Here is a 17,691-nt window from a genome sequence, read left to right on the forward strand (position 1 = left end):
CCGGCACTGCCAGGGCGAAAGGGCGGTGACAGCGGAACCCGGGCTGCCTGCCTGCCTGACATCCGCGCCACTGAGGGACACGCTGCGCTGCTGAGGCGATCCGGCTCCGGCGCCGATATGGAGGTACAGTAACACAAGCCAGTTTATACTGTGGGAGGGCAGGGGGGCACATGATGCCTGGTCAGGTGGGGTGGGATGGATGAAGATCTTCCCTCACTCTCTCCTCTTTTATCCTCTGTCTTGCACTCTCCTCCTCCCCATCTCTCTCTCTCTCTCTCCCCCTCTCTCTCCCTCTCCCCCCCCCTTGTCTCCCCCCTCACTCATCCTCCCCTTGTCTCATCTCTCTCTCTCCCGCTGCCCCACTCACTCTCCTCTTTCTTTCTCTCCACTGTTCTTTCTGTTTTCTCTCAACCCTCTTACTCCCCCTCCATCACTCTGCCTTTATTCTCTTTCTCCTCCCCAGCTATCTCTTTCCTGCCTTTCCCCTCTCTCTTTCTTTCCCCCATTCTGTTGCACTACCTGACACTGGGGGGTATTCAATGCTGTGGGCGAGCGACAACAGCATGCAGAGCTTCCTGCTCGCTGTCACCACTCACCCTGTCAGTATTCAACGCAGCCCCCTCATACGCCAATTCCCCCTCGCTCCATTTTTTTGAGCGAGGGGGAATTGGCGTATGTGGCTCCAGAACCAGCGAGACTCGTGGCTAAATTCAGCGAGTTTCCTGCATTAGCCGCGGGTCTCGCTGTTTTGGGGAATTCTCGCCGTCCTTTCACGGCGAGGATTTCCCCAGAGCATTGAATAGAGCGAGCGGCCGGCGCGGGGGTTAAACAGCGAGGATCGCTGGTTTTCTGCAATTCTCGCTGTTTAACCCCCTCGCCGGCCGCATTGAATACCTGCCACTACCAGACTCTCTCTCTCCTTCCCTCCCTGACATTCTCACTCCTGCTCATACCTCTCCCTTTCTCGCTTGCTCCTCTCCCTCTTTCTCCTCACATTCATTCTCTTTTCCTGACCACCCTTATCTCACAACCTTCCCCAGCAGAGGGGGGGGGGGGGGATAGCAAAATTTTGCTATGGGGCCCAAAGAGTCCTAGTTACGCCTCTGATGCAATATATTACACCACAGGACAGCACCACTGGAGTGCAAGTATATACGGCAATAGATGCACCATTAGAGAGGTATTATATATATGGCAGTAAATTAATTATGCCCCGTCAGAAAGATATTATATATACGGTAGTAAATTAATTAGGCACCACCAGAAAGATATATATACGGTAGTGTAAATGAATTAGGCACCACCAGAAAGATATTATATATATGGTAGTAAATTAATTATGCACCACCAGAAAGATATACGGTAGTAAATTAATTAGGCACCACCAGAAAGATGTACGGTAGTAAATTAATTAGGCACCACCAGAAAAGATATACGGTAGTCAATTAATTATGCACCACCAGAAAGATATACGGTAGTAAATTAATTAGGCACCACCAGAAAGATATTATATATACGGTAGTAAATTAATTATGCACCACCAGAAAGATATTATATATATGGCAGTAAATTAATTAGGCACCACCAGAAAGATATTATATATACGGCAGTAAATTAATTATGCACCACCAGAAAGATATTATATATATGGTAGTAAATTAATTATGCCCCACCAGATAGATATTATATATACGGCAGTAAATTAATTAGGCACCACCAAAGAGATATTATATAAACGGCATATGCACCAGCAGACGCGGAATACATGTGAAGTGATGCGCGTCCGCTCGCCACGCTTCAGGCTCGGTGGCTCGCTGCGCTCGCCACACTATATAAAATCAACTCCACGCCGATGTGGATAGTGGGGGTATGAAAAGGTCGGAGGACTAGCTGGTTTTCTGCAATTCTCGCTGTTTAACCCCCTCGCCGGCCGCATTGAATTCCTGCCACTACCAGACTCTCTCTCTCCTTCCCTCCCTGACATTCTCACTCCTGCTCATACCTCTCCCTTTCTCGCTTGCTCCTCTCCCTCTTTCTCCTCACATTCATTCTCTTTTCCTGACCACCCCTATCTCACATCTTTCCCCAGCAGAGGGGGGGGGGGGGGGGAATAGCAAAATTTGGTACTTATGTAGTATCTGGGCTGCCGATTTTGAAATCGGGTCCATCGCATCGCATACGACCATATCGCATGCGATGCGATGCGATGGACCCGATTTTTCCATAGGATTCAATGTTAAAATGGACTGAGTCCATTTTAACATGGAATTCAATGGGAAAAGGGGTCCTTTTCATACCCCTACTATCCAAGTGGGCATGGAGTTGGATATAAACCTGTGGCAAGTGTAGCGAGCCACCGAGCCCGAAGCGTGGCGAGCGTAGCGAGCCCCGCAAGGGGACACAGAATACCGTTCGCTCGCCACGCTTCGGGCTCGGTGGCTCGCTACAGGTTTATATCCAACTCAATGCCCACTTGGATAGTAGGGGTATGAAAAGGACCCCTTTTTCCCATTGAATTCCATGTTAAAATGGACTTAGTCCATTTTAACATTGATTCCTATGGAAAAATCGGGTCATCGCATCGCATGCGATATGGTCGCATGCGATGCGATATCGCATTGCATCGCACTGATTGTATGCCTTAAGTTAAGGCATACAATCAAAAAATCGGCAGCCCAGATACTACATAAGTACCCAAAATTTTGCTATGGGGCCCAAAGAGTCCTAGTTACGCCTCTGATGCAATATATTACACCACAGAACAGCACCACTGGAGTGCAAGTATATACGGCAATAGATGCACCATTAGAGAGGTATTATATATATGGCAGTAAATTAATTATGCCCCGTCAGAAAGATATTATATATACGATAGTAAATTAATTAGGCACCACCAGAAAGATATATATACGGTAGTAAATGAATTAGGCACCACTAGAAAGATATTATATATATGGTAGTAAATTAATTATGCACCACCAGAAAGATATACGGTAGTAAATTAATTAGGCACCACCAGAAAGATGTACGGTAGTAAATTAATTAGGCACCACCAGAAAAGATATACGGTAGTCAATTAATTATGCACCACCAGAAAGATATACGGTAGTAAATTAATTATGCACCACTAGAAAGATATACGGTAGTAAATTAATTAGGCACCACCAGAAAGATGTACGGTAGTAAATTAATTAGGCACCACCAGAAAAGATATACGGTAGTCAATTAATTAGGCACCACCAGAAAGATATACGGTAGTAAATTAATTATGCACCACCAGAAAGATATACGGTAGTAAATTAATAAGGCACCACCAGAAAGATATTATATATACGGTAGTAAATTAATTATGCACCACCAGAAAGATATTATATATATGGCAGTAAATTAATTAGGCACCACCAGAAAGATATTATATATACGGCAGTAAATTAATTATGCACCACCAGAAAGATATTATATATATGGTAGTAAATTAATTATGCCCCACCAGATAGATATTATATATACGGCAGTAAATTAATTAGGCACCACCAAAGAGATATTATATAAACGGCATATGCACCAGCAGACGCGGAATACATGTGAAGTGATGCGCGTCCGCTCGCCACGCTTCAGGCTCGGTGGCTCGCTGCGCTCGCCACACTATATAAAATCAACTCCACGCCGATGTGGATAGTGGGGGTATGAAAAGGTCGGAGGACTAGCTGGTTTTCTGCAATTCTCGCTGTTTAACCCCCTCGCCGGCCGCATTGAATTCCTGCCACTACCAGACTCTCTCTCTCCTTCCCTCCCTGACATTCTCACTCCTGCTCATACCTCTCCCTTTCTCGCTTGCTCCTCTCCCTCTTTCTCCTCACATTCATTCTCTTTTCCTGACCACCCCTATCTCACATCTTTCCCCAGCAGAGGGGGGGGGGGGGGGGAATAGCAAAATTTGGTACTTATGTAGTATCTGGGCTGCCGATTTTGAAATCGGGTCCATCGCATCGCATACGACCATATCGCATGCGATGCGATGCGATGGACCCGATTTTTCCATAGGATTCAATGTTAAAATGGACTGAGTCCATTTTAACATGGAATTCAATGGGAAAAGGGGTCCTTTTCATACCCCTACTATCCAAGTGGGCATGGAGTTGGATATAAACCTGTGGCAAGTGTAGCGAGCCACCGAGCCCGAAGCGTGGCGAGCGTAGCGAGCCCCGCAAGGGGACACAGAATACCGTTCGCTCGCCACGCTTCGGGCTCGGTGGCTCGCTACAGGTTTATATCCAACTCAATGCCCACTTGGATAGTAGGGGTATGAAAAGGACCCCTTTTTCCCATTGAATTCCATGTTAAAATGGACTTAGTCCATTTTAACATTGATTCCTATGGAAAAATCGGGTCATCGCATCGCATGCGATATGGTCGCATGCGATGCGATATCGCATTGCATCGCACTGATTGTATGCCTTAAGTTAAGGCATACAATCAAAAAATCGGCAGCCCAGATACTACATAAGTACCCAAAATTTTGCTATGGGGCCCAAAGAGTCCTAGTTACGCCTCTGATGCAATATATTACACCACAGAACAGCACCACTGGAGTGCAAGTATATACGGCAATAGATGCACCATTAGAGAGGTATTATATATATGGCAGTAAATTAATTATGCCCCGTCAGAAAGATATTATATATACGATAGTAAATTAATTAGGCACCACCAGAAAGATATATATACGGTAGTAAATGAATTAGGCACCACTAGAAAGATATTATATATATGGTAGTAAATTAATTATGCACCACCAGAAAGATATACGGTAGTAAATTAATTAGGCACCACCAGAAAGATGTACGGTAGTAAATTAATTAGGCACCACCAGAAAAGATATACGGTAGTCAATTAATTATGCACCACCAGAAAGATATACGGTAGTAAATTAATTATGCACCACTAGAAAGATATACGGTAGTAAATTAATTAGGCACCACCAGAAAGATGTACGGTAGTAAATTAATTAGGCACCACCAGAAAAGATATACGGTAGTCAATTAATTAGGCACCACCAGAAAGATATACGGTAGTAAATTAATTATGCACCACCAGAAAGATATACGGTAGTAAATTAATAAGGCACCACCAGAAAGATATTATATATACGGTAGTAAATTAATTATGCACCACCAGAAAGATATTATATATACGGTAGTAAATTAATTATGCACCACCAGAAAGATATTATATATACGGTAGTAAATTAATTATGCACCACCAGAAAGATATTATATATATGGTAGTAAATTAATTATGCCCCACCAGATAGATATTATATATACGGCAGTAAATTAATTAGGCACCACCAAAGAGATATTATATATACGGCATAGGCACCAGCAGACGCGGAATACATGTGAAGTGATGCGCGTCCGCTCGCCACGCTTCAGGCTCGGTGGCTCGCTGCGCTCCCCACACTATATAAAATCAACTCCGCGCCGACGTGGATAGTGGGGGTATGAAAAGGTCGGAGGACTCGTACCTCGCTGCGCTCACCACGCTTCGGGTTGGCGTTGATAGTGGGGGTGCATTTAACATTGTAAGCACCCATTAGGGTGCTTATACAATTAAAAATTGTATAGGGGCTTATACAATTTAAAATCGCATTGCATTGCATGCCATATGCCCGCATGCGATGCAATGAGATGCCATACAACTTAATATCATGGGTGCCGTGCTAGGAAACAAGTACCCAAATTTGTACTGCGATCTGAATAAGGGCCATGAAGTGTTTTTTCATTGCGATGCAATGCGCACTCCCCGCACATCACATCGCAAAGTACAAAAATGATGTTTAACACGTACTTTTTTTACTACTATAGATCGCATCTAGTTCAAACGCACACTGTTGGAAAGTATGGCATGCGTTTTGAACTAGATGCGATGTGATCTAGTACAAACCACACCGTAGCTGCACATTGCACCATGTGTGGGCACCTTGAGACAGATTGTCTCAATCACAACTGAAACACTGTATGCATGGACTCTGGATTCATGTGAATTGCAACAGACAAATGTGCAGTAGAACAAAAAAAAAATTCTCAACCATGTGCAACATTGACATCAAGCTCCTAATGTGGAGCCCAGTTGTTAGGAATGGGTCATCAAGTGCAAAATTGGGTAACTGCAACATTTGTGATGTCTAGAGGGGGTGTGGACAGATCCAAGTACACATGACAGCGTGTTCTCAACAACAACAGAAAACAAAACCCTTCCAACAAGCCTGGGCCCCTATAAATAATACACGCACCCTGTCTGATGCTGTAACTAGTCATGAAAAGTGCCGGTTATTTGAGATAATTCTGTAGACCAGTGGTTCCACCCTGTATAGACCTGTGGCACCCTGGTGTGCCACAGGACCCTTGTAGAGTTTCTTCAGTTTGATTGTGTATGACTAATGCAGGTCATTTATGGTCATTGTAATAAGCAAAACCAGTGCTAGTGGTTGTCAATCATAAACTATGTGGACAAACAGAAGTGAATTCTATTCCTCACCACATAATTAAACCTAAACCTAATTAAAACACAATTTACTTAAATAGTAATTTTTTTAATTATAAACTTTTGTACTAGGGGCGCCGTGAAAAAAATATTGCGATACTCCAGGGTGCCGTGATACAAAAAAGTTTGGAAACCACTTGTATAGACCCTCAGCAAACCTATTAGTAAAAAAAAAGATAATCCTTTCGGGAAAATATCAGAAAGTTTGGAAACCATTTCTGAGATCCTGAAAGTCAGAACACCAGATGTGACACCAGCTTATGATATTGCATATTAGGTTTTACCACTTTCTACTTGATTCCAAATAAAGGTAAAATAATGTAAAGTTAATAAAATTAGATTCTATTGTTAGAACATGACATAGTTTAAAAAAAATACAGATGTGTATTATAGTATAACGTCAATTATTGCATTTTTCTGACATTGTAACGTGAGAAACATCTATATATCATTTATTATTGTGTATTTTTAATTGGGTTTTTTTTATAGCAAAATTACAGTCTTCATACATAGTGGTGACCAAACACGTGTGACATAATATAAGCCATAATAATATTATTGATAGCTGCTATTATATTCATTAAAATGTTTAGCAGATGTTGAGGGCACAGCTAATGGTCATAGGTTGCCAAGGAGTACCCAGGTGGACAGTTACTGAGAACCACCGGCTCAGGGCAATGGAGGGGAAGCCCTGCACGGAGACCAGTGCGAGCCATTCTAAAGTGCATGTGTGTGCTGCTGTTATTATTCCATGTAGCCCGGGGACTGCGAGTCCCATGATGCTTTGCGAGAGGTCCCGGCACATTCCTGAGCTCCTCTCAGCAAACTGGACACATTAACCCCTGCACGGTTGCTCTTTCCCGGGCCCAGCGTCACCGCGGACAGGGTCGCTGCTGATTGGCAGGGGCCCCCACCTCTCATTCCGGGGGGTTGTAGAGTAATGGGGGGGAGGGGACAGAACCCCCCAGTCAGTTCTCAGCCTGAACAGAGAGTTCAGTGTCAGTGAGTGAGCTGCTGCGCACAGGGAGAGTGAGAGAGAGCTCCTCACACCGGGTGTCAGGGAGAGTGCTCGGGGCTGCAGAGAGAGAGAGTTAGGAGGCGAAACACTCCGCTGTGCTGGGGAGGACAGGGGCAGTCTGCTGCAGAGCTAGTCCCGGGACAGCCTGGCATAGGGGGGGGGGGCAATAGCAGAGCAGAGTGGACTATAGGGGCAGGGGTAATGCAGGGACAGGCTGACATAGAGAGGTAATGCAGGGACAGGTTGGCACAGAGAAGCAATGCAGGGGCAGACTGGCATAAAGAAGCAATGCAGGGGCAGGCTGGCATAGAGAGATGCTGCAGGGCATTTTGCCTGGCATGAGCAATATACACGAGAAAGGACTGAGGACAGAATACTCCATCCTCACACATCCAGTACATTATAGTAATACTACACACAGGACAAAGAGGTTATTTGCAACACAGACCTTTACACCTATCCAATGACAATGGCAAAGCTGCCCTCTGCCCTGTGGGAAATGTCAGACCTTTAAATCGGTGGAGAAAGTCCCTAGTGACTGTCAGAAGGGGGGCTGCAGAGTGATACTACAGAGAACAGGGCATCCCATAGCCTCTCTGGGAGCTGTAGTGCCACCCCGGGCAGATACATTGTTTTGTTACTTCTGGGGATGGGGTCACTGGCCCAGTTTTTGGTTTTGTGGTATGTGTTTTGTGGTGCCCACTGCTTGGTACCTTTGTCAGATTTCTACCCATTTGGCCCTGAAGAGGGAGACTTGGTAACCCGCAGGCAGGATGATGGAGGATCGGGACTACTGCCCATCTCGAGAGCGTTCACTTTCTTTGGAGACAAGCACAGTGGCCTTTATGTGAGTATAATACAGAAAATCTTTGGTAAACAGATTATTATGCCCTCATGTACATACACACATAGCAGATGTGATGGTTTATATAATATGTAACTGGTGGAGATTTAAAAATAAAATTAGAATGAAGTTCTGCATCGTCTGCTCAGGACCTAGGATGTGCAATAGACATAATGAAGTTACTGATATAATAGTCATGTGTATTCTGAATGCAATTGATCTAAGTATAAGAAGTTTGTGTGTGTGTATATATATATATATATATCCTAAAACTTTTAAAGTATTAAACTAAATTAGACACAATCACACTGCAGATAACATATTGTGGCTCTGTTTAACCGATTATTTGATCCTAAAAACTTGTATTATTTACAACATTCTGTGTGGCCTTTATCTATTTGATCTGTTCTAGAGCCCGTTGGTTGTGCCTTTATCGTTAAAACTCAAGTATGTATTGATCATATTCAGTATAAATGATTTAATCTTGTGTTGTGTACAGAAGGGGGTCAAACCAAATATATAGTCTCCTCTATACTATTTCACTAAATTCAGCATTATTGCAGAAAGGTAGGGTGTGGTTTATGTAATTCTGTGCGTCCAATGGACAAAAGACTTTTTCCTAAACTGAATGTGTCGGATGCAAGAACAGCATCCACTGAACAACTGAGCGTGGAGAAATACTTCTGGATTTAGTAAATCAGCCACAAAATGGGAAAGCATCTGTACATCTGCAGCTCACCTGATATGATTCCTGTACATCCCCTCACTATAATGACAAGAGAAGTCTGTTCCTTTACTCTTTTAAATTAGTCTCAGATGAATACATTAGCTAAACTAGTGAAAGCAGAAATTGTCGTTCTTCGTGTTGACCTTTTTAGACTAAGAGGAACACTTCCATGTTACATGGATTGTAGTGGTAAACAGTGGGTCAAATTTTAACCTGCCTACTAGGATCTGGTGGTACCTGTGTTTACTTATACCACTTTCACACCAGAAAATGCAGGGACTTACCTGGGAATACCATCCAGGGATCAAGCAGGGACATTCCCGGGCTGGCCCCTTTCACACCAGCCTAGTCCCTGTATTTTCTGGTGTGAGAGTGGAAAGACAGCGCTGGGCTATGTGCAGCAGCGGGTGGCGGGCAGTGGGGGTCCGGGAAGCTGGGTCCAGACTGCGGGGATTCGGGCAGCGGCAGCTGGGCACTTGTAGAGCTATTTGCCAGGCTGTGGGGTGGGAAGCGCTGCTGAATTTGAAAAGACGGGCCGGACACTCTCAGCCAATCAGCGTCTGGCCAGTCATTTCAAAATGTTTTCAAATTCAGCAGCGCTTCCCACCCCGCCGCTTAGCAAATAGCACTACAAGCACCCACCGGCCACGGCCGGATCCCAGCAGTCTGGACCCCGCTGCCCGCAACCCGCTGCCTGGACCTTACTGCCCGGGTCAGTAGCTTTCACACCAGCCAGTAAGAGGGGCTGGTCACAGGAGCAACTCTGCTATTAAGCAGGGTTGATATCCGGGCATATTTTTCCGGGAATTTGGCCCAGGAACCTTTCACACCAGCGCTAGTAGCGGGTTGTTCAAATTTTGGCTGGTGTGAAAGAGGTATTACTAGCCTAAATAACAAGCCTAATTATATCAGTATAATTATTTTAGAGGAGACCATGGGGCCCATTTATCAATGAGTTTTAGCTAATCATTTTTCAAACATGTGACAGTGGGGAGCTGATTGACTGGAGTAGCATATGTAATACACTCTGGGCCAGATTCTCTAAGCTTCAAAAGTTATAAAATAGAGAGTGATAAACAGCCAGCCAATCAGCTCCTGCCTGACATTTTTAAAACACAGTCTGTGACATGGCAGGTAGGAGCTGATTGGCTGGCTGTTTATCACTCTCCATTTTATCACTTTTGAAGCTTAGAGAATCTGGCCCACAGTGTTTAAAATAGCTAAAGCTGGTTGATAAATGGGCCCCTAAATCAGTTGTCTTTCTCCTAATTTTTATGACTAAAATCCAATGGGGTTTATTCTTTGTATTTATGGAATGTGTAACAACCCATTGAAAACAGTTTGGTTATGTTTGTTATTTTTCCATATCTGGTTGCTGTAAGATTCTGCACATTTCTGGCCATTGTGACATGGTCTTATTAAGCCAATTTATGTTCCTGATCAGCTGATGGTATTTATAATAGCCTAATCTGGCTTCTCATAGGTTGAAATGGATAATTTCTAGATTTTAGATAGAGATATGTCAAAGCTTAGAGAAAGAACCAACCAACTCCTATCATTTTTCAGATACAGACTGTAAACTGACAGAAGCTGATTGGCTGGTACTATTTGACACATCTAGCTCCATGTGTAAAACAGTTGTTCCCTAACTGTGGGCCTTGGCACCCTAGGGTGCCATGAGGCTGATCCAGGGGTGCCTCAGGTTGGTGGTCCACGACCAATTTAAATTATTGGGAACCACTGGTGTAAAACATTACCTCAGTATGAGCACGGGTTGGTAACACATGGACATTGTTATTCTGTCCAGGTAGTGTTTGTCAGCCTCCAAACATACCTAGCAATCACTAGTTTTCTGACTTCTGGAAGCAAATCAAAACTATTCACAAGTGTGCCTATAGAAATGAATCATCTTCTAGCTATTATTTACCTAGCTAGTACATTCTATAAAAAGATAGATATAAGTTTATTGGTTCCTATAAGCAACTACTCCACCTGCCCCCTTTATAAAGTTGATATATCTCCCCCAAAGTTTTAACAATCAGCTCATAACACCTGATGCTCCTCCCATGTTGCAGTACTGTATGCTGATAAGCTATCATACAGGATAAAAAGCTGAGACACAAGTCCTACTGTGACATCACTGTCCTTGCCCTTTTAGAAATCAACCAATCCACAGAAGGCATTTTTGCGCAGAAAAGCTGGGTACACACTGGAGCATCTTGATGGTGGAGCCTCTGTCTTGCGCAGACAGATCAGCTGGATCATGTATACATGTACAATTACTGATGAGTTGCTCCATATATCACATCACAGCAGCAAGTGTATGGGTAGACTGCGGATAGCCTGTACACACAGACAGATGCATGATTTATCTGCGGCTATATCGGCATCGGCTCTGTTGCCCGGCCCATGCGATATATCTAAACAACATAATTCATAGGCATATCTAGTGTTCATTCTAGCACCCGCTATCTTTGAAAACCCATGCAGTTCCTCTTCCCTGCCTGGGATGTCGCTGTCTGCTGTAGTGCTTCTAGCGCAGTGTGGTCTATATATCAACACTGATATGCAAACTAGACCAGTGCTAGAAACACCACAGCAGACAGCGACACCCCAGGCAGGGAACAGGAACTGCATGGGTTTTCAAAGATAGCGGGTACTAGAATGAACACTAATATCAGATGTACACAAATGACGATCCGATTACGATATATTGGCCAGTGTCTAACTTTAGTTTGCCAAGCTGTTACTCACACTTCCTCGTAGCATCCTACTACGGGGGAAGCAGTCCATTTATACATTGCGTATTATTTGACTTATATATAAACATAGAATTTGGTGACACATAACAATCTCTTGGCCCCAAACAAAGCCTTTGATATATATATATTCTTTCCAATTGAAACTAAAACTTGAAGCTAAAACGACACAAGTGGCTTTTGTTGAGTGACAAATTTTATCTGAAGTCTACAAGTCTACAAAAAAACACCTATCAATCAGACTGTTGTGTGACAAAGTTGCGGTAGCCATACACATAATTGACATCATTGTTGTTACGACTGAATGAAAACAAAGTAAGTCTAAAGGCAGATAAAGGAAAAGGCTGCTAACGACAAACCAAATGTGGTGTTTCCTTTGTGATTTGCTGCTAATGGGTGTTTGAGATCACTTTTAAGATGTTGTTGAAAATAATATCCTTGGAGACATGCCAAATGTACTAATGAAGACTAATCTTGTAAAATAATCATACATCTGGATCGCAACAGCTGAAGGCATTGACGGTGGACCCCAGTGGTGTTTGAATATGACTGTTGGTCACAACAAAAGTATTAGTGGTTTAGTTGAACCATGTGTGCAGAGGAATGCTATCAATGGTTCCTACTCTATTCCCAATAGTTCTGTCCTGTACTGATGTTATTTATTTTGTTTATAAATGTCGATGCATCGAATATTTGTCTGTTGGGTTTGTGGGTGACAAAAATAAGTGCAATAATAGTTTGTACAAGATGCTTGTAAATGCTGTCAGTATTGGTAAATGTTGACTGTTGGATGGCCAGATCGGTGTCCAAGTTGGAGTATGTGTGCTCACCCGGCTATGTGTCGGTAGTTTCTGGGGCAACACCAGTTGTTTAATGTCTTATGGGCACCTTATTCTGGGCTCTCTGCATTGTATTGTATTGTAGGTAGATAGAGGAAGCCTAAAGGCCACCAACCACTAGTGTGATACGGCCATTTGTTATGGGATTGCATTTGCTGCAACGGTTCATATGAAAAGTGACACATTGCATGTCATATTCCTGTAATTGGCATTTGTGGCACATTCTCGTGAGCCTCACACTGCAGTCGCAGATCCTGTTCCATGAATTTTTATCGTAGCCTGTAGCCCTTGCTGAGATCACATACAATATGCATTGTATGCCAAAGGATCACATACAATGTATCGTATGCGATGATCTTGCTGTAAGTTTGTGGGGTATCACATGTGAGGTACCTCAATGCGATACCTCAACCCTATTGGATGAGGGCCACATTGGCAGGGTTTGTTGGGATTTGTTTTTTTTTACAACCGCCTAATTACAATTTGTCTCAGGATTAGTGGTATGGAGCGACTTGTGTACTTTTAGAATTTACAAATAGATTGGGTTTATAGGTTGTTGCAACATCCATAGATGCAGCATTTATTAAAAGAAAACCTTTTTTTATTCTGCATGTGTTATGTTCAAGTCATGACTCAGTCATTGTCCAGCTTGTGTACAGTGAAATAATGCTCTGGAGAGCTGACGGGTTAGAGTTTATACAACATTAATAAGAGTGAAAGGAGGAGATGGGGGGGCGGGGGTTACAGGCTCCTGCCATCTGACCTTCCTCTATAACGATTCATACTGCTTATGCAACAATGTATAAAACTATCTGCTCTAGTGAAAACAATTTGTTCTGTTTATGCAACACGAGTCCCTAAAGTTTTTGTTCTTTTTTTTTTTGTTTAACAAAGAGAAAAAAAATGTGGAAATTTGACTTTTTAATTCCTCAGAGTGGTGGAACTCAATCCAGATGTAAATTACTAGATGCAGAGATTCTCCACAGTGCTGGATTAAAAACATATATACATTGTAATCTTCAAAGTAAAATCATTTCTAGCTGCACAAACAGAAAAAAAGAGGATTGTTATTATATACATAAAACTTGTATATATTCACAGAGTCAAAGGTTGCATGAACTGTTAGTATATATTTACATACTCATTGTATATGTTGGATTTATGATTTGACCTAACAGGTCTGTTTCTAGTAGATAGCAAAAGTATATTCAAACAAAATAATAATAAAAATCCCACACATTTAACATATGGCCTGCTCTACAGAAAAGGATTTGTATATAAAAAATGTTTACGTATATAAATCATTACAGTCATTTTATATATATATATATATATATACATATATATATATATATACATATACAGTTGTGCTCATAAGTTTACATCCCTAGTAGAATTTGTGATTTTCTGGCCATTTGTCAGAGAGTATGAATGATACTTTGAGTACTTTTGTTTCTGATGGTGTTAGGGTCACCATTTTAGACTGTACCCACCACAAGGCAGCCTTAAGCGCACTTACTCAAAACTTTCTTCTTGTGTCTATTTCAATATGAATGATAAATCACAAACTTTTCTTTCCCTCATGGTTAGTGGTTGGGTGAAGCCATTAATTGTCAAACAACTGTATTTACGCTTTTTAAATCATAATGACAAAAGAAACTACCCAAATGACCCTGAACAAAAGTTTACATACTCCAGTTCTTAATACGGTATATTGCCCCCTTTAACATCAATGACAGCTTGAAGTCTTTTGTGGTAGTTGTGGATCAGGCTCTTTATTCTCTCATATGGTAAAGCTGCCCATTCTTCTTGGCAAAAAGCCTCCAGTTCCTGTAAATCTTGGGCTGTCTTGCATGAACTGCATGTTTGAGATCTCCCCAGAGTGACTCAATGATATTGAGGTCAGGAGACTGAGATGGCCACTCCAGAACCTTCACTTTATTCTGCTGTAGCCAATGACAGGTCGACTTGGCCTTGTGTTTTGGATCATTGTCATGTTATAGCGTCCAAGTACGTCCCATCCGCAGCTTCCGGGCTGATGAGTGCAAATTTTCCTCCAGTATTTTCTGATAACATGCTGCATTCATCTTGCCATCAATTTTGACCAAAGTTAAAGTGCCTTTGTAACTCACACATCCCCAAAACATCAGGAATCCACCTCTGGTGTTTCACAGTAGGAATGGTGTACCTTTAATCATAGGCCTTGTTGATTCCTCTCCAAATGTAATGTTTATGGTAGTGGCCAAAAGTTCAATTTTGGTCTCATCACTCCAAATTACTTTGTTCCAGAAGCTTTGTGGCATTTGCGTAGTAACGGCTTTCTTCTGGCGACTCGGCCATGCAGCCCATTTTTCATCAAATGCCTCCTTAACTTGAAACAACCACACCACTTTTTTTCAGAGAGTCCTGTATTTCAGCTGAAGTTGTTTGTGGATTTTCCTTTGCATCCCGAACAATTTTCTGGCAGTTGTGGCTGAAAGTTTTGTTGGTCTACCTGAACGTGATTTGGTTTCCACAGAATCCCTCATTTTCGACTTCTTAATTAGAGTTTGAATACTGCTGATTGGCATTCTCAATTGCTTGGATATCTTTTTATATCCCTTTCCTGTTTTATACAGTCCAATTACCTTTTACCGCAGATCCTTTGACAATTATTTTGCTTTCCCCATGACTCAGAATCCAGACACGTCAGTGCAGTGATGAAAGATGCAAGGGTCTTTCAGGAGACCAGAAACTCACTGACCTTTTATACACACACACTGATTACAAGCAACAGATCACAGTTGTCATTATGATTTTAAAAATAGTTATTCATATTCTCTGACAAATGGCCAGGGTATGTAACCTTATGAGCACAACTGCATGTGTGTATATATATATATATATATATATATATATATATATATATATATATATATATATATATATATATATAATGTGTGTTTTGTGTTGGCTGTACTGTCATGCAATAATAAAAAGTTAGATAAAATGCTCCCCCGCTTGGGATATCCAATGTTCACAATGTCGGTGATGTTTCCAACGATGGTACATTGTGCAGCTCTTGATACCTCAAAGACAAAACAGAACAATCGCACAAATATAGCATCAATATGATTCAATCTACTGTATCTTGAAATGTACTGTGATTCAATTCAATATCTTTAGCAATAGACTCCTTAGTGTTCTGAGTGTAAAGCACTTTGTAATATGTAGGCGCTGTATAAATAACTTAATAAATATAAAAATAAATATTGTTGAGAAAGCACTTTGTTTTTTTATAAGAATTACCATATGGTATGGGGGAGCACAGTTGAACGCAGGTCAAACTTAATTCCTAATTGCATGCTTTAAATTTAATGCATATGTTCACCGCATGCTGAGTTGTATGCATTTCTTTAGACGGACTATCTCCATTTCTACAGTATGCTTGACTTTACAGTATATTAGTCATCACTATCAGTGTACATGTGCATATGTACAACTGTGCTAGCCCACAATTTTGTGGACATACCTTCAGTGATCTTAGCCTATATGTGAAGGTCCTACTCCCAGCCAGCTATGCTCCTTCAGCAACAAGTGCGGTGGCAAAGCATGCAAAATACAATAATCACTTGCGTTAAAATGTGCTTCAGCTCCAAGATCATTCTTTAAATTGTTTGCACTTGTAAGACAAATTGGGCAGGGTAACCTATAAGTGCAATCAGGAGATGACCTTGGTCAAGGCCAATTTATAGTCATGGCCAAAAATGTGTCCGTTTACTCTTATATGTATTGCTCTCAGTTTAGTGCTTCATCCTAACTTGAGTACCTGTTCGGTTCTTATGCTCTAAAATGCCCATTAATTGCACTTGCAGTGCAAGCCCATGTTAAATTTATAAGCCGCACAGATCATATCAGGTTGGCTGAGGGAAGACTGTATTCCTTCATTCTCGGGGAGGGACAAAGCGCAAAGGAATATGCTGCAATATATAAGAAACTGTTAATAAATAAACACTTGCAGCTCCCTCAGAACGCTGGTGTCAGGATTCTGATGGAATGGATGCTACTTGGACCGAAGGGCATGCAATAATCGCAGGATGGGATGGGGAGAATGATTTTTATTCACAGGTACCGATGTGGATTCTACTGGACAAGAGGACAGGCCTACGTTGGACCCTATAGGTAAGTATGTATGAATATAAGTAGAATGTATAAAGTTTCTACAGGTGCGTGTGTGTATGTTCTTGGGGTATTGGTTCTATAGTAGGACTACATGTCCAAGTGGGCCCATTAATGCCTTGCATGCTGGGACTTTTGGTTCTCCAAGTCCCAGCATGCGGGGGAGGTTTGCTGGGCCCTGTAGTTCTACAAAAGAACCATATTACTATTTGTAACACTTTCATTTTAACACTTTACACCATCAGCCTGCTACCCACAGCCCAGGGATGGCTGGGAACCCCTTTATTGGAGGTCACCAGGGGCCCGGCCCGGCCCGGCTGACCAGCCAGGGTGCTCCTGCTTTGGCAGGGGACCTTATGCAAAAAGTGTCCTCCGACACTGGGCTCAAACAGCCGGCGGTGTCCCCCGTATTTTCCCACTGTATTTCTACAACCAGGACCCGTTAATGAGCCCTGGGATGGTTATGCTCCTGGGGGGGACCCCACAACTTTTTACATTTTTATTTTTCCAACTGATCCGTACAGGCTTCAGCCAAATACGACTGGAAAATGAGGAGTTTATACATACGAATTCAACAGTGCGAATGCTAGTAAATGAGGACACCACCATAGAAATCATGGCCATATACAGCCAAGTTTTATCGATGGTGTACACCAGAATTCAGCTGAGTTAGCTGTATATAAATACAGCAAATAAGCCAAATTCAGCTGATAGTAAAATAGCTGATGCTAATTTACCAGCCCGTAAAATAGCTGATGCTAATTTACCAGCCCGTAGTTGACGTCGTAATTGTACAAATG

The 17,691-nt window shown here is 42.3% G+C and overlaps 1 protein-coding gene across 4 annotated transcripts in view; it reads left to right on the forward strand.

The window, feature by feature from the left end:
- Positions 1-7,359: 7,359 nt before the first annotated feature.
- The window catches only part of SNED1 (sushi, nidogen and EGF like domains 1), a 136,370-nt gene continuing 126,038 nt past the window's right edge, over positions 7,360-17,691 (forward strand). For 3 of the 4 annotated variants that reach the window (XM_083178178.1, XM_083178179.1, XM_083178181.1), the window contains exon 1: positions 7,360-8,411. In XM_083178178.1, coding sequence (XP_083034304.1) covers positions 8,214-8,411 — 198 coding nt within the window. In that variant the 5' untranslated portion in view covers positions 7,360-8,213. The remainder of the gene's footprint in view (positions 8,412-17,691) is intronic. The other variant, XM_083178180.1, reaches the window with a different exon arrangement.

This window comes from Crinia signifera, chromosome 3 (genome assembly GCF_055691185.1).
Source record: "Crinia signifera chromosome 3, ASM5569118v1, whole genome shotgun sequence".
Lineage (NCBI taxonomy): Eukaryota > Metazoa > Chordata > Amphibia > Anura > Myobatrachidae > Crinia > Crinia signifera.